Genomic DNA, 26,701 nt, shown 5'->3' with positions numbered 1-26,701 from the left:
ATAGGATATCCTTTTTAACAATAGCCATTTTCTTTGTAAAATATTTGTTTTGTTTTACATATTTAACTTTTTAATTTGTTTGTTGAAAATAGGTCACTTATCGTGCATATCAGGTATATACTACCGAGAAATCATTTAAATTTACTAACATAGACGACTTCAAAAACGAAAGTAGTAAGTTAAATTGTGCAAAACATTTATAATAATACTATTTCCCCCATAAGATGATGTCGGAATATTTTATGGGTATGTCGTGACCGCTATCTGTCTCTAGGCTCTTTTTTCTGATGTTAAGACTTGCATGAGTAATCATAAAAAGGTCACGTCTCGTCCAGAGAAAAAAAAAATTTGAATATACTACTTATGCCAGAATATACAGAACAGTTTCTTGGTGGAATATTATAGCAAGGTAAAAAAACGCTACAATGGTTACTTGGCACGTTAGTTTGTTATCTGCTTGGCAAGAATGGATTTTAGTTTCTAAAATTAAAACGAACACACACAATTATACAAGCATAAACATAGGCTTTTAATATAAAACATATATGACCTTAGCCATGTTTAACAACTGATCTGTATGATGGAGTGTCTTAGTGACAACATACTTGTTGAATTTGAAGGTAGGGATTTTAAAAGAGTATCAGCATTCATGAACTGTGCGCCTCTCCTTGCCGACCACATACACTTGTCAAACACAAGAAGACCAACTTCACATTCGATATATATTGATGATGTTCTTTTCATTAATAATCCAAACATTTCTGATTGGGTTCCATTAAAACATCCTCCAGAACTAGAAATTAAAGAAACAACAAACACGGCTTCCTCTGGTTCATTTAAAGATCATACCTCGAATCTGACGTAGGCGGTCACCTGAGTACAAAAATCCATGACAAACGATCTGGTTTTGTAATTATCAATCCCCCCTCTTTAGTAGCAATACACTAACTTCACCTGCATATGGGATATACACTTCCCAACTTATTCGGTTTTCAAGAACATTTAGTTGCTACTCAGAATTTATAAAACGTCATCAATGCATAATCTAAAAGTTGACAAAATAGGGTTATGTCAAAGAACGACTCGTTCTTTTTCAAAAACGTTCATCAAAAGATACCAATACCTTGTCGATTACTATTCCATATCAACATCACATATACATTATGGTCTTGATGTATACATTTTAGGTATTTAGGCCTTCCATTTATCATAAGAGCTTCACACCGGGTAGCTTATTTTGACGAAACGCCCGTCTGGCATACCAAAATAGGTTATATACCTAGTTTCATGGATGAGTTTTTACAACAACTCGAACAATGCCGCTGCTAGTGGACGTTTTGGTTCTGATGTTTTCTATGGAACGCCACAGCTATCTTATGTGGAACTCTGATATTACTCTATGTTGTTTTATTATTACTTAATGATATTTTGTCTTTACTTAATATGGTTTTGACATTACGTGATGATGTTTTAATATAACTCAATATGGAATAGTCATTACTTAATTATATTTCGAGATTACACGATATGGTTCGTATTGACTTGATATTGTTTTGTCATTGCTCAATATGGTTTTGCCATTACTCGATGTGGTTTCACCATTATTTAATATGGTTGTGTCATTAATCAATGTGGTTTTAACATTACTTGATACTTATGTGACTTAACGTAATGTAGTTGTTTCATTACATGATGTGGTTTTGTTATTTCGTAATGATGATTTGTCTATTCTTTATATGGTTTTAACATTACGTAATGATGTTTAAAAATTTGACGATTTTACACTACTTGATGTGTTTGTTTCATAATTATTTGATGTGGTCTTGTCATTCTTTGATGTGATCCTGTCATTCTTGGATGTGGTTATCCCATTACTTGATGAAGTAAAACCACGTGACCAATTCGGAAAAACCTGTTCTATTTTTAGATAGATTTCCATGTTGTATGTGCCTTGAATGCGTGTGGCCATCCATCTAATTAGTGTTCAAATTAAAATTCGGGTTACTGTTTGAGTTGAACTTTGATTTAGTTTTCGAATTCAACTCATGCTTAGAATTGAAGTTCTAGTTAGCATTGAGTTTCGAGTTGGACTTCGAGTTTGAGTCACATTTAAAGGCAGAGTTCTAGTTGCAACTTTGTATTTGAGTAAGATTCGAATTTAAGTCTCATTTAGATTAATTAAGATTTCGAGTTGAAATTCGAGCTATTTTATATGTCTTTTTGTGTTTGTAAAAAAATTTGATCGCGGAACAAGGGCTTTTGCTAGGGCTTCCGAAAAGAGGGCCCGGGATATGCGTACTAAATAAACAATTTTGAAGTATACAAAACGCAACATAGGAGTTGAAATAAAGTTAGATGTGGTGTGAATTCCAATGAGACAACTTTCCACCAGAGTTTAAATGCAGTGGATGTAGGCAACCGTACAGCCTTCAACACTCCGTATAGTCAGCTACACTAAATGCCACCATGCACTATGTGAAAAAAATTCAAACGAAAAAACTAACGGTCTATTTTACAAGAAAACAAATATGACACATGTTTATACAACGACAACAATAGAACTTCATGCTCCTGACCTGGGGCAGGTACATATAGATAGTGCACGTGGCGGAGTTTAACATGTATGTGAGCGAACATCGGACTGTAACAGTAGTGTAACAGCACAACACGAAATAAAAAATGTAAACTAGACACTTTACTCATTTAACCGCTTATACCCCAAAATGGACAAAGTTCAATTGTTTTCCCGAAAGAGGAAAAATAATGAAAAGAAAAAACCCTGACCACATGCACACCTTCAATACATGTAAAAACAGCTAGCAGAGTGATAAATTCCTAGCATTCAAACTGTAGGAGGAGAGATCTGGAAATGCCCTACTTATGCAAGTAAATTTCCTAAAAATGACAAAGTTCAACTTTCTCCCAAAAGAGCATATATTGATAAAAGTTAAACCCTGACCACATGCAGCACACCTTCAACAGACAGTAAAGAGAAAACTTCCTAGGATTCAAATGTTGGAGGAGTTATGCGGAATAACTATATACCCATAAGGGGACGGAAAGACGGACAGACGGACAGAGGTTAAACACTATGCCCCCAACTTCCAGTTGCGGTAAAGTTGAGGTGGCTTAAAAACAGTTTCAATTGGATGACTCAATAGATCGGTATAACTGGGTAATTTAAATCCATTGGGGTGATCTCAGGTTCCCCAGAGAGGTAAGGACATTCTGCTCAACGTGTGGCACCCGTCGTGTTATTCGCGAAATAACAAACCGAGTGATTTGGTTTTATTTGGAAGTTCACATTAGAGTAAAAAATAAAGGTATTATGGTTTCGACAACCGGAACATGTTCGTCGTCACAGATATTCCAGAAAGTTTATTTTTCAATTAGTGCGAGGTAGATCAGAGAATTCAATTGATTAAAAGTAAAAAGATTGATATTCGTATATATGTTCAAATGATCATTAACGCTAAAAAAAATCTTATTTTATAGTATTCATGCTTTGTCGTTTAGTCCGAGCTCCCCTTCCTCCCCCAATTTTCCTGTGACTTAAGTGTGAGTTGATTTGAAGTGTCTTATTTGTTAACAAACAAGTATAAGTCTTTTGAGCCTGAGACATCAATGTAGCGGCAGTGAGACACAACAACGTCATATAAATTTCGGGACCTTTTATAGCTTACTATGGGGTATGGGTTTTGCACATTGTTGAAAACCATACAGTTTTGTTTTAGTTAGATAAAACAGAATTAAACTGTTTTGACATGATAGATTTATTACCTCCAGGAAGTGTTTTGAAACTTGTATAGGAGTTTTTCCTCAATATCAAGAAAAAGCATCTACAGAAAAACATTTTATAAATTGTTTTTTACCGATGAATGTACAGCCGATCAACATTACCCTTCTACACTGAAAGCAGCAATATCAGGCGAGACACAGCGTTCCGTGAACTATTTTACAAATTTATTATAATACTGCTTCTATTTGAAAACTTCGGATCAAATAACAGGACCAAGTGGTTTGGGGATATCCCAATTATGTCTGAAATACTGTAAAATTTTTATTATTTTATTTTTTTATTATTGTCTTGCGTTCCCCCTTTTCATACCAAATAACTCTGAACAACCACTCGAACTTTAATTTGAACTTTAACTTTAACAATACCCATCCAAAGCACATTAAAAAAAAGACATATTGAAATCTGTTAAAAATAGATTTTTCTTTTCACATTGTGCATGATGGCCTTTTGTAGCTGATTATACGGATTGTTGAAGGATGTACGGTTTCCTAAATATGATTTCTAATATCTACTGCATTTAAACTCTGGTGGATAGTTGTCTCATTGGCAATCACACCACATCTAACTTTATTTCAACTCCTATGTTGCGTTTTGTTTACTGCAAAATTGTTTAATTAGTACGCATATCCCGAAGCCCTCTTTTTGGAAGCCCTAGCAAAAACCCTTGTTCCGCGATAGAAAATTTAATTACGAACTCAAAAAGACATATAAAATAGCTCGAATTTCAACTCGAAATCTTAATTAATCTAAATGAGACTTAAATTCGAATCTCACTCAAACTCTACCTCAAGAAGTGACTCAAATTCAAAGTTATAACTAGAACTCTGCCTTTAAATGCCGGTGACTCATACTCGAAGCCGAACTCGAAATTCAATGCTAACTAGAACTTTAATTCCAAGCATGACTTGAATTCGAAAACTAACTCAAAGTTTAACTCAAACAGTAACCCGAACTTTAATTTGAACACTAATTAGATGGATGACCACACGCATTCAAGGCACATACCACATGGAAATCTATCTAAAAATAGGACAGGTTTCTCCGAATTGGTCACGTGGTTTTACCTCATCAAGTAATGGGATAACCACATCAAAGAATGACAGGACCACATCAAAGAATGACAAGACCACATCAAATTATGAAACAAACACATCAAGTATTGTAAAATCGTCAAATTTTTAAACATCCTTACCTAATGTTAAAACCATATAAAGAATAGACAAATCATCATTACGAAATAACAAAACCACATCATATAATGAAACAACTACATTACGTTAATTCACATACACATCAAGTAATGTTAAAACCACATTGACTAATGACACAACAATATTAAATAATGGTGAAACCACATCGAGTAATGACAAAACCAATTTGAGTAATGACAAAACTATATCAATTCAATACGAAACCATATCGTGTAATATCGAAATACTATTAAGTAATGACTATTCCATATTGAGTTATATTAAAACATCATCACGTAATGTCAAAACCATATTAAGTAAAGACAAAATATCATTAAGTAATATTAAAACAACATAAAGTAATATCAGAGTTCTACATAAGACAGCTGTGGCGTTCCATAGTTTTCAGTCAAGTTGTCAGAACTTCTGCACTGCAATGCAATATCTTTGATAAAGATTTTTTTTATAAATTAAAATATTTTGTTTCGATTGTCACTGAAAAGTCTTTTGTCGATGAAACGCGGGTCAGGTTTAATCCTGGTTTCCATGGTTCGTTTATTAATTGTTAACACAATGTTGATCTATTCGAAACACAGAGGATTTTCTTCACGGGCATATATGACCATAGTTGTACTATTTTGTTTCGGAAGTTTTTGTTTTTAATGCCTTGATTGCTTTTGTTCTTCATTTGGTCTTCTTACTAATTTTGTTCGAGCGCGACTGATGAGTCTTAGATGTATTTAACAAAACTGGTCTGACCTAATTACCAAACGCAAAAAAAATAATATCGAACAAGTTTGTGTGCATTCCTTTCGAATTCGAGAACCCTGTCTTTTATATCTGAATGTGTCACTTTGACTTCAGACGAACAGAAAACGATTGATCTCAGTGTGTACGATTGACGAAAATAGATTTAAAAAGGTTGTTTTTGTGCAAAACTACCTTTGGTGGCGAATCATTGAATTCCGATTGAGAATCGATTTTTCCAGCTTTAAATGTTCGATTTTGTTCATTGATTTCGACAAAGGTCATTTTTACTATTCAAAAGAAGGTCTCGTTATTCGAAACGTGCATCTGTCGTACCAAAACATATGCCTAGGATCTTTGGCGAGTTTTATGACATCAACGAAATGGGAATTATCAGATGTACAATGCAATATATTCCAGTATGTGAAACTGCAATATACACCAGTATGTGGAATTGCAATTACATTCCAGAGAATCTAAATAATATTGTCGATTTTGGTTCAGTTTAACAAATTTATTGTTGTTGATTTTTATTTATTGACTGGTTTTCTATCTTTTGACACCATTGTTATGTGTCTTTCTTCCCCTAATGTGTTTATTTATTTCCCTTTATATTTATATTATTAAGTCATTTACATATCAATATGAAAATTACTTCACTGTTTAATTTACATCAGATTGAATGCAAACAATCTTTATTATCATGAAAACAGTAGCTGGGTTTTCTAATAAGACTTATTTCTGTTTATAATCAGATTGATGTGTGTCATGTACAGGGCGACACACGGACGGATACCGATGGCAAACACCAACGGGTACGTGCATCTATAGTATTTATGCACACTTATATGCACAACAAAGTTGAATACATTGATGAAGTTGCTCTTTTTCACTAAATAATACTTAAACAAGTTTATCGGTTATACAAGAGTACCAAACAACCATCTATATATACACAACTAATCAATCGATATGTTGTGAAATCGACTCAAAACATAGATCATTCACAACAATAACGGAGCAGTTGAAATTTATTTTACAAGTTCACTTTCTTTGTGAAAGTCTGAACCATACTTGTCTCATCCTTTTAAACACAAAAGTTGAACTTATGTTCGGTATTTTCGTGATTTTACTTTTTTTTTTTTTTTTTTTTTTTTTACATCAATGACATTTGAAACAGTTATTTAAAATTTAGCTTAAAAATTATCTGGTGAGAAATACGTTTAAAATTTAGATTTTTTAAACATTGGACAGCAGTCCATAAGTCAAAATAATGAAAATATAACAAGTTTTCTATTCTCAATTATTTCTTTTTAAGAATAGATATCAGAATATTGAATAAGACCTTTTGAAATTTTGAACTCCAGCACATTACACGCACACATATGCTATAACTTACTGATGCTTTTTTTATACTTACTTTACTTTTTCTAGTGAAAATGGAGGAGTCGTTTTTACGACTTTTAGGTATACCCCTCCGAAGAAAACAGGCGGAGTAAGTATGAACTTAAAAACATAAACGATATTGTAAATGTGATTTTGATAGATAAACCAGTTTTAACAAAATCTAGAAAATAAGTTGAGTGAGTGCATTATTCAGCATTATTTATACAATTCTTGTTATTAATTAATAATTATTCCGCAGGCTCCTTGAGAATTTTGAGAAATTCTTACAGGCGAAGCTTGTCTAGATTCTTCCTCAACCGAACGTTGTTGGTATAACACATTTATCTTTAAAGCCGGGTTCACACATTCACGATTTTTACTGCTGTCCGCGATAAGACATTCCCGATTTGTTCCAATGTGAAACATTTATCAAAATTATAAAAGTCTAAAATGAAAATTTTACAGGGCATGGGCTCGATAAGATGTAGGTTTGTTTCGTGTGTATTTTAGTTGTTACGACACATCTTATTAACTATCGAGTTGACCCCCGAGGACATTCGATAGTCATATAAGCGATATAAACATTAATAAAGATGTAAGTACAACGCGAACACATGCATTTGGATTTTTCTAGGTCTGTTTAATTTCTTATTATAGATTAAAAGTATATGTTAATCATCGTTTTTACCTGTATAAGAATAATATTTTGTTGATCAAATCAATCAATGAAATGATTAACCTTTGTTTCAATTTCAATTCTGAAATTCTTTTCCTTTAAATAATCGAACATTATTTATTCCTGGGTACTTGCGAGTGAATAATTCATCATTAATGTCTTAGCTAATTTGACAAAATTGAACAATACCGGCTGCTAAAAGAAAATTATTTTTTCACTTTTTTACTTTCATTATTGATTGAACGAAAACAAAATAAGCTAGTGCCCTTTTAAGGCAGCACAAATTAATCGATCCCTTTCTTAATAAAACCTTACTTGACAGCATCGATGTTACTCCATTATGAATGCCTATCGTTATTTAAATTAATGAACTTTGTTCTTTGTTGGATAGTTAGTCATACCACATTTTTATAAAAACCTTAAATATAAAAATTAATTATGAAGCCGAATAAAGATTTATGAAGTTATATGTCGCTTATTGACAACAGCAAATTAGAAAAATGACAATGGTGTTTTAAACCTTTCGAAATGTTAGGTCTTCAATGCACTTCAATTTCGGAGTTTACTTGATGTTTTCTTTCGAGTATCTCTGACGAGTTATGTAGACGAATCTTGCGTCTGATATATAAAGGTTAAGCCTGGTATCTAGACTATGATATGAGTTTATTATTTTGTGTCGAAGTAGGTGCTCTATAATTCCAACATGCTTAATAGAAAATATAAGAGGAGAACGACGGCACAACAGATCGATACACAATACTCAAATGCAACACACACACAGAAACGAACTGTAAAACTACAATATCTCAATTACTATTTTCCTGACTTGGTACAGGACATTTTGTGAGAAAGAAAATGGTTGGTTGAACCTAGTTTTGTGGCTAGCCAAACCTCACAATTTTATGGTAATATTAAATAAACCATTAAAACAGATCAACGTGTCAACTTGTTTTTAAGCTAGGCAAAAGCAATCTACCTAAGATTCTTTCTAATTGTTATTTATATTCATGTACAATAAAGTCTTTTATTAATTGTTTTCTTTTTTCTTTTACTTTATTTTCAGAAGGAAGTATTTGATGCGAAAAAAGAACAAGATAATCAAAAGCTCGCTAATGAAAACCAAAGATTAAAAAAGCTAGTATATAAATAAAAAATATATAATTTACAAACAATAATAGGTTTATCAATTTATATCATCAAGGTACTAGTCGATTGCATATTTATGAAACAGATTTGAAAATAATTATTTTGTTGACTAGTTGCCATTCAGAAGTCATTTGTTTAAATAAATCTGACGAATTAACTTGATCAATCTCAAGCAAGTCATACTAGCTTATTTTGGTTTTGCAGTGATGTATTAACTTCACTTTAAAATCTTATATTATGTCATCATTAAGCAGTTAATGTTCTGTCTTGTCATTATGTCACAAAACGCTGTTTTGAGTTCATGTATACTCTTAGGACAAAACACCACATTTTCAAATTAAAGAATATTGTTGAGGCACAAAATATTGTTAATTCCTGTTTACAACTGTTTTTGGATACAACTATCATTGTAAAAAAACCCCGTATGTTTTCAGGGAAAATAGTGAATTAAATCAAAGGTTACTCGAACGAAATAAGCAATACGACAAGCTGCTAGCTGAAGTGGATGCGGTGAAAAAACAAACAAATAGATTAAGTATGGAACGTGAAAAAATAATTTACGATTTTAAAAAGACTTCTGCAGATAAAACTTTGAAAGACGAGACTTCTAGACTACAAGAAGAACTGAACAAACTTAACATTGAAAATGCTGGTCTCCGTAAAGAGGTAGATCGTATTCGAACTAGGTAAGACGTGTACTGATCTAAAGCTTTAAATGCAATATGAGTCAATACTGTACATATCTATAATACTAAAATTACGAGGTCCAATTTGTCAGCCGTCATCACGTAAAAACGACGAATCAAAAAATTCAAGTTTATATATAACTAATATAGTACAAAGGTGTAGATTAAAAATTACACCACTCCAGGCCCTTTTGTTTTCCACGTAATTAATATTGCCAATTATTAAGAAGTTTCGGGTCGAGTCCGATACCGATACCAATAGTATATTCACCTGTTACCGATTACATTATCTGTACTTTCCGCATCTGACAGGCGCACCACCAAACGGTGTATTCAGGATCATTATGCTATATAGTATTACACGGGTCATAATCACAGGGTTGACACTACTTAATTGTCAAATTGTTACCTATTGTAGTATTTTAATCAGTTAGACTTTCTAAGATAACAATACGAATACTAAAAATCTGGCCTAAAATAAGGCGTATAGGTACAGTTTTCAATTTGTTAGCGGGCATGACGTAAAACAGCGAATCAAAGAATTGAAATTTATTTATAACTAATATAGGACAATGCTGTTGATCAGCATGCCTTTATCAGATTACAATACTAATACTAAAATAAGGCTTGCGCATAGTTATATACTTTAATTCAGTCACGGACCCGCGATATCACGGGTGTGTTCTAGTTGTACATTATAATTATCAAGAGATGGGACATCGCGATCGGTTGACAGCGTCATTTACTACTCTAAGACAATTTTTCCTCACTGATAGCGAGATTTAAGCCCTTGGGGGACATTTCAGTTTTAAAATGTACTCATTGTGTTTCCAATCCATGGTCCTTCATGTTATGATATTTGATTGTTTTTAGCAATTTTTCTATCAACATGATTTTATTATGAGAAATTTAACTTAATTATAGTGTAGGCTAATATGGTATCATTAGATCAGATGTTTGTGCCTTGGTTGTGAAATTATTTATGACATACAATGCTAAAAATCAACGTTGATAAATTAGGAAGTTATTGGAAACGTAAAACCGAACTCCATTGGACAAAGGTAACCTTATAAGAATTTGACTGTGCGTTTTTAATCCCTTTTGGCCATGTAGCAACACCTAACGATTTGCGTATCTATAGATCCGCGGCTTTCAGGGAAAATAAATCGAGAACACCGTGTTTGAAGCACGAAATTTAGAAAATGTCATTTTCATTTATTAAGAGTATGCGTATCAGTATAGTTTTTTTCTTTTAGACAGATGCTATTCAAGCAACGTTTTGTTATCAAAGCATTTATTGTATGTGTCATATTATACCTCTAAAATACTCAGTTTTAATACAGAACAGAAGAATTATCTTTGTTCATTTTGTGTAATCTCTCTATAATCTCTGCTTTTATAGCTTAAGTAAAATGTCAGGAGAAAGAATGACCGATGGTAATCCTTACATAACAGATTTAAGTGACCCTCAACGTCATCAGAAACTTTTACAGAAATTCAATAGTCTATACGTCAATTCTTTGACTGATGGCCCTGAAATTGTCAGCGATGACGACATGGACGAAAAAATGATATGCGAAAAGTTGATTGCTATTTTCAAAGTAAGTCAACAGAAAATTACGTTTTCATGTGTGAGCATTGTTTTAACATGTGGTTATAAAGCATAATTATGATTTACCCAAACGTAATTGCAATAAAACACTTAATTTTAAAGATGGTATCGACAATCGTTTTGACTTACATTTCGTTATATAAAAACATTTAGTATTATTTGTGTTAAAAATTATTTTACTTTCTTTGCATAAATGCGTTGTAGAGCTTATCAGTAAGTTGGCTACTTCTCTTTGATGCTATATCCTTATTGAATTTGACCAATTATTCCTTGAAATGTTTAAATACAGGAATAATCATCAAACAAATCATTGCAGAGTTGCTGGGACTTTAGTTGTGATGTTGCAAAACGTCAACTGTCAGAGCTGCATAAAATATTGCTATCTTTGGAGGCAAATGGATCGACAGAGGTTGTATAACAATATTGTATTAAGTATTGTCCCTTTTACTCATATTGCCAACACCTTCGTTGTCTTCTGTTATGCCGCATATACTTTGAACCAAACAATACTTTCTCCATACTTGATAACCCCATACAGTAAAAAAATAATAGTGTAATTTCAATGTTGATTTTAGAAAAATGTTGTTTATGACCAAATCAGCCATTTAAATGGACTTTTACAGCTAACTTCCTATTAGATTGAACACATGTATCATCAATCGTCATCCCTTACTTAGGTTGCATCATAGGTCACATTTATATGTCTCGAAATGAGGTCGCATTATCATTCCAAAATTGTGTTTAGGCTGATGTATATTAAATTATAAAACAACATTTCTTTCTTGTTCATATCTGAGACAAAACAAATTAGCACTGTCATAATAGTAGTTAATGTTGCTTAACGAACATTAAACAAACCCGTACATTTTCGATGGTTATGTTGTATAAAAGTATTAACAAAAATACCGTGTTCTAAGGCAAATCATAGGAAAGTCCATGAACATAACAAACATCAAAAGCAGAACGAAAGGAAGACGATCGAAATTTTTAACGAGCTTTACTGGCTATACAGCGAAAGGAAAACACTTTCATATAGCCGACTTAGAACTGTCACTTTCCGAAGAAAATGGTTGGTTAATATAAAAAAATAAGAAGATGTGATATGATTGAACTCTCCTCAAGAGAATAAATGACTTACAAGTTTAAACTTGGTTTAATAGATAAACATTCCACTTGTGTTACAGTTGTTTATAGTTCCTTTATATTGACAGAATTCGGTGAACAACTCTAAAAGACAAAAATGGTTACCAATTGTTATATGTGGCAATTTCATTAAATACACACAATATTTGAAAGACTTAGTTGTTTTTGCTTGAGGAAAGCGCACAATTGTGGTAGCCTACTGTTGTAATGGCGTTCGAAAGATTTACCAAAAAACATTATAACACTTAATAAATAAATGATCACAGGAAAAAATATAAATGATTAATTGAAAATAGACACTTTGCTAACATAAGCAAAAGAAAAATGTGTGATGTAATTTACACAATATGTTTAAAATTTCAGAAACTATTGAAAAATAAATTTCCAGGCCAAAACTGTAAAATAATGGAAGAGACAAGAAGATTAGTTGATGACCAGTTTATACCAACATTGTGTCAGGTGAATCTCAACTAATTTTATTTTCATACATGAAATTATTTTTCGAAATTCAAATATTTTATTGCATTTCTAAATTCAGAAAAGCGCTTTGGACGCATGTGATTATTCAACGTTTTTTTTTTTTTTTTAACTTTTTAATATTTATTTTTAAAGTAAAAAAAAATGTTAATAAAAGTGTAGCCAAAACCATATGTGATCAAATGTTCTTGAGAGAGTTGGAATCATAGCTCCTTAAATTTTCACATAATTTATCAATGGAGTATAGAAAATAATAAATAATGTCTATTATAAATCATGTAAATATGTCATTTGGTTTTTTTATTATATTGGACACTTATATTTGACCGACGCGTCTGGCGATCACAGATTACTAGTTCATATAGTAAATTTTTAGCTGCTTTGCACTGCAATCAAAATATGTCTACCATTAATGAGTACATAGACTATTATTCAACTTTATTTTTTATTTACTGATTCTTGCGATTGTAGTTGTTTGCCATTAGGTATACTGAAACCCTGTCTCCCTAGTTCGGTGCAAGAGTCGACCACCAGAGAACACATGGTCACAAAGAAAAAGAGAGTAGAAGGATCTATAAAGAGTAAAGTGCGACGTCCACTGTTAACTGTCGAACCAAAACACGTTACAGTAAGGGAAATCGTATACTTGTATTTATGTATATTCTCAGTTATATAATAAAATATCTGAATAAATAAATTTTCATACTTTATTAGTACTTAAATAATTCCACGGCGGAGAGAATGGGTCTTACAGTCTTAGTCTCTGACCTGGTCTGATTCCCTGTAATGATTGGTCTTACACAAAGAAATACAACACTAGTATATAATTAAACAGTCAAGTAACAAGGTTGTCACTTCTTTGGAATCTTTCCATAATCCCAAGGATTAAACATCAATTTAGCATAATAAATACATCGAAAATATTAAGTACTGAGATCAACAACTTTACCACCGTCACAAACAATTTCCTTCATTTGGCACAGTCACTACCAAATTCAATTCTTTTGCGTTGTCACTACCAATTGTGACCGTCATCGGCAACAGTATTTAACCGCAACCTCCATAATCTATAAAAGAATTAATATCAATAACGATATAATATCTTAATCACACAATAGTATTTAGTACCGTCACCCACAACCTTAGCATCGTCACCAACAACCTAAGTACCGTCACCGGCAACCAGATTTACCAGTGCCTGAAGGCGTTTGGCGAGCATATAAATATTTTCTTGCGTGACGATGGAAAGTTGGAAAGGACGGCTGTCATTTTGGTTCTCGTAAGTTTTTTTGGTAATTTCATCATTCGTATTTTTTTTTGACGTATGAAGGTTATTAAGTCTTTCCGCAAATAGTTGGAGTTCTTCGCCGAATTTGTCCAGATTATGAAACAATCATCCAGGTAACTTTTCCATGATTATTCAAATTATCTTGCAAATTAAAATCCAAAATTGTTTTCAACTTCTTGATACAGTTTTTGCTCAAAGAAAGTCCATGACTAATGTTGCATAGGTCGGTGCAAATTTAGAAAGAATTATTTTCCAGAATGAGTTTAGCAGAATCGAGTATAAATTCAACAGTGAATCGATCTGGCATTGCATCTCGATGTTTTTCGACCCAATATTTTATTGCATCTACTCTTAAATCGTGTGGACTATTCGTATATAGGCTTGTGACATCGAAGCTTACTAAACTGGTACATATTTACATAATGGTTTTAAAATTATGTCTCAAAAGTTGCTAAGTCTGTGAACAGGACAAGCTGGACTAGCAAGGGCGGGTCTTAGTTTAAGATCCGTCGGGTTTTGCATTTTAATGTATTCATTATTCTGAGAGTAAACGGCCGATTAGATCTCCTTTTGATTTATGATTTTTTGGAAGGCCATAAAAATTACTCGTTTTGTTACGAAATGTGTCAAATAATCATACTCATCTTTCGTAGTTGCCGTTGTGCATTTGTTCAGTATGGTATTCATTCTTCCCGTGACTAGATGATTTATATTGTCAGGAATTTCAGAGTAAAATGTCGAATCATTATGTTGTTGTTCCACTTTAATTATATAAAAGTCTGGATCCATTGTTACTTTTGCCCCACCTTTACTGGCCTGTTTAATTATATATCCCCTAAAAATATTAAACTCCTTAAGAAGCTCCGGTATGATATATAGCCTCATATGAATCAAGGAACAAGTCAGCATTAACAAAATCACAGTTGTTTCCCAAGGAAATGCAGATTGTTTTTTAAAACACGCCCTCCAAACGTAACAAATATATCGGCAAGAAGAATAGTCAAGCATCTTAATAATGTCAGTTTAGAGAATTTTGTTTGTGTCAGTGATTTGTTTTACAACGTACGATGTATCGCTCCGAAGACAAAATATTATATGTATTTATGTTGGTCATTCTTTTTATGAAAACAGGAATAATTCTTTCTACTTATCTTTTAACTGAAATGGGGAATGCTTGTGTCAAGGGCAGAAATGTTTTAATACAATATACACAAAAACTGTTAACAGAACAAAATATCAACAAAGCAAGATCACTTGATAAGATTTACAGATAATATATGAATAAGAAGAAGTGCTGCCGTTCAAAATTCACAAATCGATTGAGAAAAACAAAACCAAACCTGGGTTACAAACTAAAACTGAGAGAATTACATCAGACATATGAGGAGATAAACGACAAAACAGAAAAAGTAAAATGCAACACTCACAGACACGAACCATAAGATGACAAATGCCATTTTCCTGACTTGGTACTGGATATTTTAATTGACATAATTGTATATTTGTCAATGAAATAACTTTCTTCCAGATACAAAATGATTAAGAAATTAAAAATAATAGTTATCAATTATGGATTTTTGTGAGGTCAATACGTTATATTTGGACCTGTTCAGATTATATTGACCGAGGACGAAGTCTGAGTGTCAATATATTAATATAATAGGTCCATATATAACGTATTGTCTGAGTGAAAGTCCTTAATTTCTATATTATATATGTAAATGATGTATTAGGAAAATGACGGTCAGTGTTATTTATGAGTATTTTTCATTTGTTTTTTACAAAAATTTTGACATGTTATTGAAAGCATCATTTTTTTAAAAACTTCATAGCTTGTTGCATTAGAGTATTCTTGTCGTCTGCATTTAAAATAAAATTCTTGAAATCGCCTGTTTAACTTGCAATTTTTTTTTCTGATGCGGCGTTTCTTCCGTGGTTATTATGTGTGACGTCATGACGTCATAAATATAAATTTAGCAAGATTTTGTTTTATACTTACCACCAATATACATATAAATAGTACCATAGCGTCACTATACGTAAAAAAATAGAAACAAGGTGTCAGATACGTAAAACAACCTTTGAAACACGTTATTGTCATATATTATGAAAAAGTAAAATCACTAAAATACTGAACTTAGAGGAAGATCAATTGGGAAAGTCCATAATCACATGGCAAAATCAAATAACAAAACGCATCAAAAACGAATGGACAAGAACTGTCATATTCCTGACTTGGTACAGGCATTTTCAAATGTAGAAAATGGTGGATTAAACCTGGTTCTATAGCGCTAACCCTCTCACTTTTGTAATGACAGTCTCATCAATTTCCGATATTTTTACACTGATGCGTTAAATAAACAGACACAATAAATATAATAGTCAAAACATGGGCACATCAGTCATCATCGTTTAACAATTTTTACAATTTAACAGAACACAAAAACATCTACTATCTACGAACACATCTATTGAGTGTCTGACGTCAGAAAATTTTATACGTCACATAAATTTGTCGTTCAATGTGCGTACAAACAACCCTAAAATTTTCATGGGAATGTTAGCATACAGGGCCAAAAAATCGAAAGTATGTAAGAATTAATTTAAGAAATAGACCGAGATTTAAACTAGTCCAAAAGTTATATATAGAATTTATAAGAATCCAAAAATAGTTAATACCACTACGCGATTGAATGATTTTGACGTTTGTGGTTCAACGTATATTGTAATTCATAATAGAAATATATCATAATGACATATAATAGAACAATATCATACTGACGGGATCTTTTAAAGTACAGAGTCACGTTATAAGAACAAAAGAAATACAAAAAGTCGCAAATACAAAACAAACCACAAAAAAATGAAAGCCAATACAAACACATTGACGAGATGTATAAGTACCGAGCCACGTGAAACGGATATCACATGAAACCATTTAACAGTAAAAGTAATATTAATAATAGAACAAAGACAAATGAAAGAACTATAAAACACGTTGTTAAGATGATAAACAACATCAGTACGAAGAATCTATACATCAAGACCATCGTGTATTATTTGAGAAGTTGATACGGAATATTTATCAACAAGGTCTTGGTACCTTCCGATGAACTTTTTTAGAAAAAGAACGAGACGTTCTTTGACATACCCCTGTTTCATCAACTTTCTACTCAGACACTGATGACGTATTACAAAGTCTGAGTAGGAGCTGCAAGCTCTTAAATATCGAATAAGTTGGGAAATATATATCCCATATGCAGGTGAAGTTGGTATATTGCTACTAAGGTGGGGGAAATTTATGATTTCAAAATTAAAATCGTCTCGTTTGTCATAGATTCTGGTACTGAGATGACTGTGTAAGTCAAATTCGAGATATAAGTCAAAAAATGAGGCGGAGGAAGCCGTGTCTGTTGTTTCTTTAATCTCTAGTTCTGGGGGATATATTAATGGAACCCAATCAGAAAAGTTCGGATTGTTTATGGAAAGAACATCATCAATATATCTGAAAGTGAAATTAAATAATCTGGCTTCTTTGATTCTCTTGTTTTTTACAAGTGTCTGGAGGAACTCCGATTCATATGAAAATAAGAAGAGGTCGGCAAGAAGAGGCGCACAGTTTGTTCCCATAGGAATGCCGACAATTTGTTGGAAAAGTCTACCTCCAAACTCAACAAATATGTTGTCGATAAGAAACTCCAGCATACTGACCACTTGTTCTTCTGTGTAGCATATCTTACCTTTTTGTTTGTCACTATTTATGAAAACAGTAGAATGCTACACCATATGTAATATGTCAACATACGGGTTCTACAACTAGCAGAACCAATACCGCCTACCAAGCCATAAAAGATAACGAAATGACCCATGTTAAACAATTCAAACAAGAAAAACTAAAGGGCTGGGTAACTTAAATTATTCATATACATTGATAAATTAACGTACCGATAGCTCTGGCGATGGGACGGCGTTCTCTTCAAAAGAAGATAGTTTAACCAGAACAATAAAACTCATTTTGCTTTATACTAAAATTGAGAATGGAATTGGGTAATGTGGCAAAGAGACAATAACCAGACCAAAGAGCAAAAACGTCGAAGGCAACCAATCCGTCTTCAATACAGCTTGAAAATCACGCAACCGGAGGCATACTTCATCTGGTGTATGTAACTCTATTAAATATATCGATTTCCTTAATGCATTATGGGATTTTTATTAGATATCCCCATACCGAACACAAGTTTTCTTTAGTACGATCACCAATATAACCATTGACCCGAAAATTTATCTTCCGCCTTCTGAATCAACAAGTTCTGTTAATCGTGTATTGCTATAATAAGATGTTTTGGGTTAATAATGATTGCAATAATAACGACAAATAAGCATTGCATTTACATTATCAATGATTCATGAAAAAGGGCAAATGCAGATGAACGTTAACCCTAACAAAGGGACGTGTACATTTTCCTATCATTCTATGTTCCTGAGTTTAGATAAAGCTTAAGAAATAGTATCAGAGAAATAGATTTATTTTTTTTCTCACACCAAAAAAAAAAAAAAAAAAACCCCACCGAATGTCAACTAATGTTTTTATTACGGCACATCAAAGATTAACAGACACAAATTTACATAAACACATGCATATATAATGATTAATGCTAAATCTCAAAATAGTCTGTGTAAACTTAAGGTGGAAACAGTAGTTCAAATATCTAATTTGATGCTCCTTGCTGGGTGTATATCACTGGTATCTACAACTATACTACAACGCTTTGCTATTTATAACTCTTTCAGTGGTCCACTTGCAGTTGAAGACAATTTCTGGAATTCCTGACTAAAAGCAATTGACTTTTAAATGTTTGTATTTGAGCATTCCCGATGAAGGTTAATACAGGAAATCGCTTCGGATACAATAAGTTTATACAATGTTATTTTTTTATGTACTACATGTGGTAGCACGTGTTCGATAGTACCACTGCTGGTGGGCACATATATCCCGAAAGATACTCAGTGAACTATTCAGTGATTCTGTTTTGGCTTGATTTATAAAACACTTTTTTTTAATTCTCTGTAAACATGGGAAATAGATCATTAATAAATTATCAAAAATCAAGATTTAAACTTCTTCCTGAAAAATTGACCTAACATCAACATGCTCAAGTATTCAGGAATTAATAATTACGTTAGATGTATGTTTCTTTATTATACGTTATTTTGATTGTACAACAGCAATCTCGCGTCATTCTTCGTTTTAAAATGGATCGCATGAATTGATATACACATGATGGCACATGTTTCAACAATGAAATGCACAGGTAAATAAAAGAAATATTTGATTGTTACCGTGTTATATTGATCATAGCTTTTAAGAATTGAATGCTTGTTTTAGTAATTCCATGAGTTGTAAAAGTATTGACCGTACGTACATTTTTAGAATAAAGCGCCGATGAAGCGCTTCATACAAAATGTACTTCGATCAACGCTTTAACACTCCAATGAATTTACAAAAAAAAAAGGCATTCAATTCTTACATACATTTGGAGGAAAATCATGAAATGGACTTTGGAAACACGTAATTTATAAATTGTTATTTCAGTTATCGTATCTTTCTAACGGTTGCATATTTTCACGGTTTATCGGTCCACCGACGTTGTAGGTCCTACCAAAATGATAGTTGTTGTTCGATTTGTTCTCATCATATGTTTGAAATATTTTGTCGACATTGTCACGGGTATACGCTGTTTCAAATATACATCCAGTTATAAATTAATATTCAAATACAAATTACTTTTTAGTTTGTATTAAAGAATAGAACTGTTAGATGCTTCTAACATTATATGGATATATTTTTTACACTAATTGTAAATCCAAGGTTAAAAGTGAACTACTTTTTTATTGCCTTCTATTTCCCCTGGATAGATGGTTTCACTTTGTAAACAGGGACCCTTAGCCTGATCCTGGACGACTAAGGTAATTGTACACAGGAAATATTTAGGAATAAATCGTTTATACATGTATGTCTTAAAATATTTTTTTTTAAATACAGTATTGTAAAAAAAAAAATTAAATAAATATTCAAATACATAACTACTACATTTATTAAAACTATGATAAATTCAAAATATATTTTAATACACTTTTCTAGTGCTAAGAGTTTGAATATTGAAATGATAAGCATTTTCTAGTGGTAACTTTTTTTAAACTTTAAACTGTGCCACGCCTTTATTGAGGATAGGACCATTAGCATATAAATACATGGAAGGCCATACAACGAAGTCCACAATTGTGCCACCTTGAGTATACTTTCGAAAGTCGTCCGGTTGTTCGTCTGCTTCAAAAACGTATTGTAATGGTGGATGGTGTATTACGCTATACCAACAAATTTCCAAACAGCTTTCAATAAAAGGCTGTAAGTCCTCTTTTAAGCTTGGTTTCAGTGATTTAAGTTTCTGAAAGTAGTGTTAATCAATATAAGTGACCGTACTTGTAATTATTAAACGATGGTTCGATGATTTAAAGACATTTAAAATGATATTTAAAACAAATTCTTATGAACTTTTATTAAAAAATCTTTATTTTATCATCAAATCTAAAAATATCTATATAGTGATCACACCCCATTGGAGAGCCTCTGACAGTACGTAATTGCACTTAACAATTGTTGTTATCGATATTCATTGACAGACACGGTAATTGCAAATATTACAAAAGTCTAGTTTTCAGACAGTCAAAAATACTATATTTTTTTTTAAAACATTACCTCGAATAAACTTGGTATCACCTCATTTGCCGAGACTTTTCTAATCTCTGTAATTAGTTTTGAGGTATTCGGTGGTAAAACCGACAAACCATCCTAAAATCACAAAATGTAATGTGTATGAATGTTACAGTAGATAAAAACGTGATTTTTTTCAAGGATATAGCACATTTTGTCTATAGAATACAAATACAAGGTATTTTGTCTCTATTTTGGCATTCGTTTCACAATAGTTTTTGATCGGCAAAATCCTTTCATAACCCTCTCATTTCTCATAACCGTGGTTTGACCTAATATGTGCGTTGGCTAGGCGTACACAGTTCTTTTTGACCAAAATTTATACTTGTGATAGACCGACAACTTTGATGAATCCTTTGTTATCACTATTTTCTACTAAAATTAAATGAACTCTACTACTATTCAACTTATATTACTCCGAAGAAGATGAATCTTATTAAGAAGAGGCCATATAATTATAAATATTTTAAATCTTTGTTTTTCTGCTTTAGATAATGGTCATTACTACCATATTACCTTTTTTTGTCTTGAGGATAGCAGAAGTACTTGCTCAAGTTCTTTCGATTGTTTTTCTAATGTTTCTTTACAAAAATTCCAGCTTGTCTGAAGAATAAAAAAATTGTTCGCGTATATATCATATCATATGTATAATCAGCAGATCAGCAAGTAATTTATAATTATCATAGTAGTAGGTACAGAAGTCTTGAATATTACAGAGGGATAATATTGGTATCCCATGATGATAAACGTCATATTCTTCAGATTTTCCATGCATTACTAGTATTCTCTATTTAGTGTAAATGTAAAACAAATGAATATTTGTTCCAAACAAATGATATTACCTTGAACAATTCCAGAAGAAACACACAAATCTGCTTATCGCCACCAATGTCATCTGATTTTTCGTATGCATCTGTCCACTTATTGTCATACAGAATAGAAAACATTTCCACCAGTTTTTGAGGTCTGTAAGGGTCACTTAAATCTGTGATTCCAGGGTTACCATCTAACATTTTGTCGCCAGCAACTTTGCTTAACCTAAAGTTTTAGTAAAACGAAGATAAATACAATAAAATTATTGTAATAACTCTCAATTGACTGTCTGAACCCACTTTAAATTCTGCTAATAAGTAGAATTGATAATTAGAATTGCTATCTTCGATTGTAATTGGAAGATCAATAAACCAATTTCATTCGATCAAACGAAATATATGTTTCTTTCATGTAGAAATTGACAATGAACGTCTGTTGAAAAAAAAAACGATAAAAAAGTGATTTCAGCTTCCAAACTATGAACTGTCTATTTTAATATAGAAACATTTCACCAATGCCTACATATGGAGCAAAATCTCCCAGCTGAAACGATATTCCAAGGCTTACATTTCCTATTATAACTTTCTTGATAAAGGGTTGCTGCTCACAAGGAAGCTAGTAACCCAATAGTTCAAAGTCGGGAAGCTGAAATCATCCCTACGTAAATTTTACGAGTATGCTGACTGAAGAATTGTATGTTTCACAGATGAAGATATATATATATTCCAATTGTCGTACATACAATCCCGTCTTCCTTTCCCCGAAAATAATAGCCCCAAGCTTTATACATACTTTGTCTGTAGTTGATTCAAATCTGCTTTCAGGTCAGCTATTTTTCTTTGTCTATCATTTAGTTCATCTTGTAAACGTTTGACATCTTCTTTCAGAGTTTCTATAATTTCTTCTTTAGAATTATGTGCCAGTCCTTGCATTGCCTTGTTCAAAGACTTTTCCATGGCATTCTTTTTACCTTGTTCTCTTTGCAGTTTCTCCTCGAGTTTTCTATAGTCATTGTTAATTCGATGAATATAGGCTTCCCTGTTTTCTAATACCCTAAACGAGACATTCACATCTTAAAAGCTGATTCCATTTAAGTAAGGTCCGTAATATATTCAACATGTCCTTGAATTAACTTTTTTTTCTTAATCAGATAAAATGAAATATAAAAAAAAAAAGTGTAACTCACTAACTGATTTTATGATTGGACAACAATCTACTTAACATATAGACAAGTTGCTTTTTTAGAAAGAAAAAAGACAATACGTGAACCTAAGACATTTTTTCCCCAAACGTACAATTTCTTACAGAATAATATAGATTCAAAGCATAAACACATGTAACTTCCTCTAAAAATTCATAAAATAAATCAAGAAATAAGTAATGAGGTCTTGCAAACTATTGGGAATTGGTCATCTAGTAGAACACATTTAAAATGTTCGTTACCGACCAATCATCAACAAGTTGAACTCTCCCGGGAGACCCATTGTGAGATTATACTTGATCTTATTATAAAACAGTTATTGAAGAGGCATAACTTTTACATTTCCTACATAAATAGAGTCACACGAGGTAAGATAAAAATACATTCCTAATGCCTATGATGTACCGTTACTGTAAACTTGAATTTTTGTCTACCACCAATATTCGGATCTGAACGTTGCCGATGAAGGTAATTAAAAGGCGCCTCGGACGCATGAAATATATAAAGAGTTATTTTCATCTTTTACACCACTTGATCGATATCGCTGATGATGGACTATCATTCCACGAGGATAGCATCAGCTTAGTAGTCAATACCTCGTAACTGACATGAATTTAGACAATATGTAGAAACTAAGGTTTTACCTGACTTACACAAAGTTGACTTTAGATGGATTTGTCTATTATTTTTATGTCTTTTTAGTCATATATATCTTCAAATGTTTCGTTCCTGATTCTTTGAGCGTTCCTAATAAAGGTAAATTCAGCAAAAGAACCCTAGATGCATTTAATTGATAAAGATTTGTTTTCATTTTGTTCGTCGCCAACTGTATACTATGTTAATCAAACATTCATTAGAATAAGTAAAATAAAACTGAACTACACACACCAATATTATAACATAATTATACGTACTGTCTAAGGCGAAGAATTTCATTTTGACAACCATTTAAACATTGCTGCAACCTTATATTTCCTCGCTCCAATGCGTCTATATTAGCATACAGCACGTTATGGTTTTGTTCCTTTTTCTTATCGCCACTGTTATTAAAAAAAACGGTGAATTTGAATAGACGTAACTTTAATTCAAGTATACGCTTTTTGTTTATTAATTTCATGCGATATTATTCCGGTTAATATCGTTTGTTCCAAAAATCATTATTTGCGCCAAAATGTATTTGCCGCTTTCTGAAACAAATTCTTTCATTTGCGCCAATTAAACAGGCATACATTTATCTACAGGTTACAAGCAGTTCTACATGCAAATGACTTTTTTCTGTACAGTTTTGAATCACAGTTTACAGCCAAACTCAGTAAAAGTTAAGCAAAAGGTACCAAAGGACTATTCAAACTCATATACCAAAGAGCGCTAAACAACCAACAGACAACCAACAATACACAAAACACAACAAAGAATACTAAAGACTAAGGAAAACCGAACCCTACCAAAAACAGAAGATCTCAGGTGCGCTAGAAAGGTAGCAGATCCTGCTGCATGTGTGACACTCGTCGTGTTGCACGTGTAAATAAATCCCGGTGATGGCGTCAGTAAAAATCTCTACTTGGAACTTTTGATTCAATAGATTCTTTGTAAGCTCCAAGCATCAACTCTCCAGCAGCCAAATCATGACAGGAAATGTAAGCTCTGGAATATCGTATTAATAAAGGCAACTGTTCAAAAATCATAAATCGATTAAGAGGAAAATAAATCCGGGTAACAAAGTCAAACCAAAAGAAAAACATAAATTATAAGAGGAAAACAACGAAACAACAGAACACCGAAGTGTAACAGAAAACAAACGACAATGCAACATACATAGAAACGTACTATTTGATAACAACTGCTTTATCACTGACTTGGTAAAGGACATTTTAGGAAAAATTGGTGGGTTGAACCTAATTTTGTGGCTAGCCAATGAAACCTCGCACTTTATGGCAATGTTAAATATACCGCTAAAACGACAACATGAAATGACGGGAATCAAGTACAAACAAATGCAAGAATATACACAAGACAGGGAAATACATAAAGGAATAATATTATAGTACATTTCGACATGTTAACCACAGAATAACAACGAATAACTAATCAACAAGGAGATATATACGTGTTCGCTGTGCCAGAGTCTGTAGTCACGTTTTAGATTTCAATGAACGTTAATATTTATGTATAAGTGGTAAATTATCAAGTCAGGGATTTCTGTAGCACAAATGAACTCAAATCTTTAGAAACTTCTTTCATAGGTACACATGGTTAGGAGGTTTCGGCTGTTCCTGTACGATTCTTATCAATAACAGGATATATATCATTAAAATTTTACAGTGATGCTGTTTATAGAGACCGTAAATTATGAGCGGTTCATGTAATCTCATTGATCCTTTGGATACATTTATTCTTGAAGTTTATCGATGTAACACAGTAGTAGTTTTTTTAATATTATTATTTTTATCTAAACTTGATTTCATTTTATTTTGAAAAAAAATCAAAATACACTGTTAACTAAAACAATATGTCGTGTGCATTCATTATTGCGACTTTTTTTAAACTTCAATTTTAGCAATCAACTGTGGCTAACAACAATGTAATCGCATCGTTGAAAATGTAATGGAATTTGATGCGACTGTCATACAAGTGAGAGGTTTAGCTAGCTTTAAAACCAGGTTCAATCCACCATTTTCTACATTAGAAAATGCCTGTACCAAGTCAGGAATATGACAGTTGTTATCCATTCGTTTGATGTGTTTGGACTTTTGATTTTGCCTTTTGATTTTGGACTTTCCTTTTTGAATTTTCTTCGGAGTTCAGTATTTTTGTGTTTTTACTTTTTACAACAATGCAGGTAAAAATCTATTAGCAAAGGGGCGTAATCGAGTTCCCACAGAAATAACTGTCGATAAACCTCATTGCCAAAACGTACAAAAATGTCGTCAATAAGGAAATGTACAGCTTCAATAAATCTATGCACAGTATATAATATAATACTTCATGAACAAATTATGGTATAAGCCAGCATTCAGCTGCATATTAAGTCTAAATCATATCACGGTACAAGAAACACCATAAAAATAAAAGTAGTTGTTAATGTCTGTGTCATTTTGGTCTTTTGTGGATAGTTGTCTCATTGGCAATCATACCACATCTTCTTTTTTATATTGTTATTTGAGAAAACCGGAAATTAACGCAGATTGTTTCTGTCCATTGTTATGATAAAATAACACACATTTTCTTATAATAAACGACAACATTAAACAAGCAATTTTAGAAATTTAAAGTGGAGGTGAAATCATATTTTTTTTTAACTTAGACACTTGACATATATTTAGAAAAAAGGCGAACTAGTTATTTAAATTCTGATTTTTGACCGATCCTTAGTGAAAAATAATAGTGTATAGAAAAAAACTGACAGTTTGCTTGCGTTCTGATTTTGATTAAATATTACTTTGAGCGTATTTTTAATGAAAATAAATTTTATTTGAACACGACCCTTTCTTTCGACAGATTCGCTATGCATGATGCAATTTGCGATGTAATAAATTTTAATGTTTGGTCGAAATAGTAAATGCCACTTAGAATGCAAAAGTAAGTTAAATCTTTCAATTTTGAATACCAATATTTGCACGACATATGCGTAAACGTATTGTCATCTAAAGTGGCTCTTATCATTCTGTATATCTATATTTACCTTTTATCTTTTTTATGCGACATGACGTACATAAACTATATGACGGCTATATAAACCAAAAGTGACAGGTAAATCCTTACTGT

The 26,701-nt window shown here is 32.2% G+C and overlaps 2 protein-coding genes and 1 long non-coding RNA gene across 3 annotated transcripts; 2 read left to right on the top strand and 1 right to left on the bottom strand.

Annotated features, from left to right (window-relative positions):
- The first annotated feature begins 144 nt into the window (after window positions 1–144).
- Window positions 145–8,933, top strand: LOC139485234 (uncharacterized). Its single transcript, XR_011655280.1, has 4 exons — window positions 145–174; window positions 6,492–6,551; window positions 7,171–7,231; window positions 8,862–8,933. It is a non-coding gene; the product is annotated as an uncharacterized lncRNA (long non-coding RNA).
- A 451-nt stretch (window positions 8,934–9,384) lies between these two features.
- On the top strand, window positions 9,385–13,490 carry LOC139485232 (uncharacterized). Its single transcript, XM_071269520.1, has 5 exons — window positions 9,385–9,630; window positions 11,033–11,231; window positions 11,559–11,651; window positions 12,749–12,844; window positions 13,334–13,490. The coding sequence occupies exons 1-5, from the start codon at window positions 9,482–9,484 to the stop codon at window positions 13,370–13,372; spliced, it is 576 nt and encodes a 191-aa protein (XP_071125621.1). The 5' UTR covers window positions 9,385–9,481; the 3' UTR covers window positions 13,373–13,490.
- Window positions 13,491–19,333: 5,843 nt separating this feature from the next.
- LOC139485225 (uncharacterized) lies at window positions 19,334–26,684 on the bottom strand. The gene is made up of 7 exons (XM_071269512.1): window positions 26,619–26,684; window positions 23,851–23,976; window positions 22,528–22,788; window positions 21,765–21,960; window positions 21,439–21,525; window positions 20,908–21,000; window positions 19,334–20,596 (listed from the first exon to the last, which is right to left on the bottom strand). The coding sequence occupies exons 1-7, from the start codon at window positions 26,648–26,650 to the stop codon at window positions 20,345–20,347; spliced, it is 1,047 nt and encodes a 348-aa protein (XP_071125613.1). The 5' UTR covers window positions 26,651–26,684; the 3' UTR covers window positions 19,334–20,344.
- Between the last annotated feature and the right edge of the window lie 17 nt (window positions 26,685–26,701).

The sequence above is a fragment of the Mytilus edulis genome, chromosome 8, assembly GCF_963676685.1.
Source record: "Mytilus edulis chromosome 8, xbMytEdul2.2, whole genome shotgun sequence".
In the NCBI taxonomy this organism is placed as follows: Eukaryota; Metazoa; Mollusca; class Bivalvia; order Mytilida; family Mytilidae; genus Mytilus; species Mytilus edulis.
Note: the sequence above shows the minus strand (reverse complement) of the source record. Positions and strands in the feature narration are given on the sequence as shown.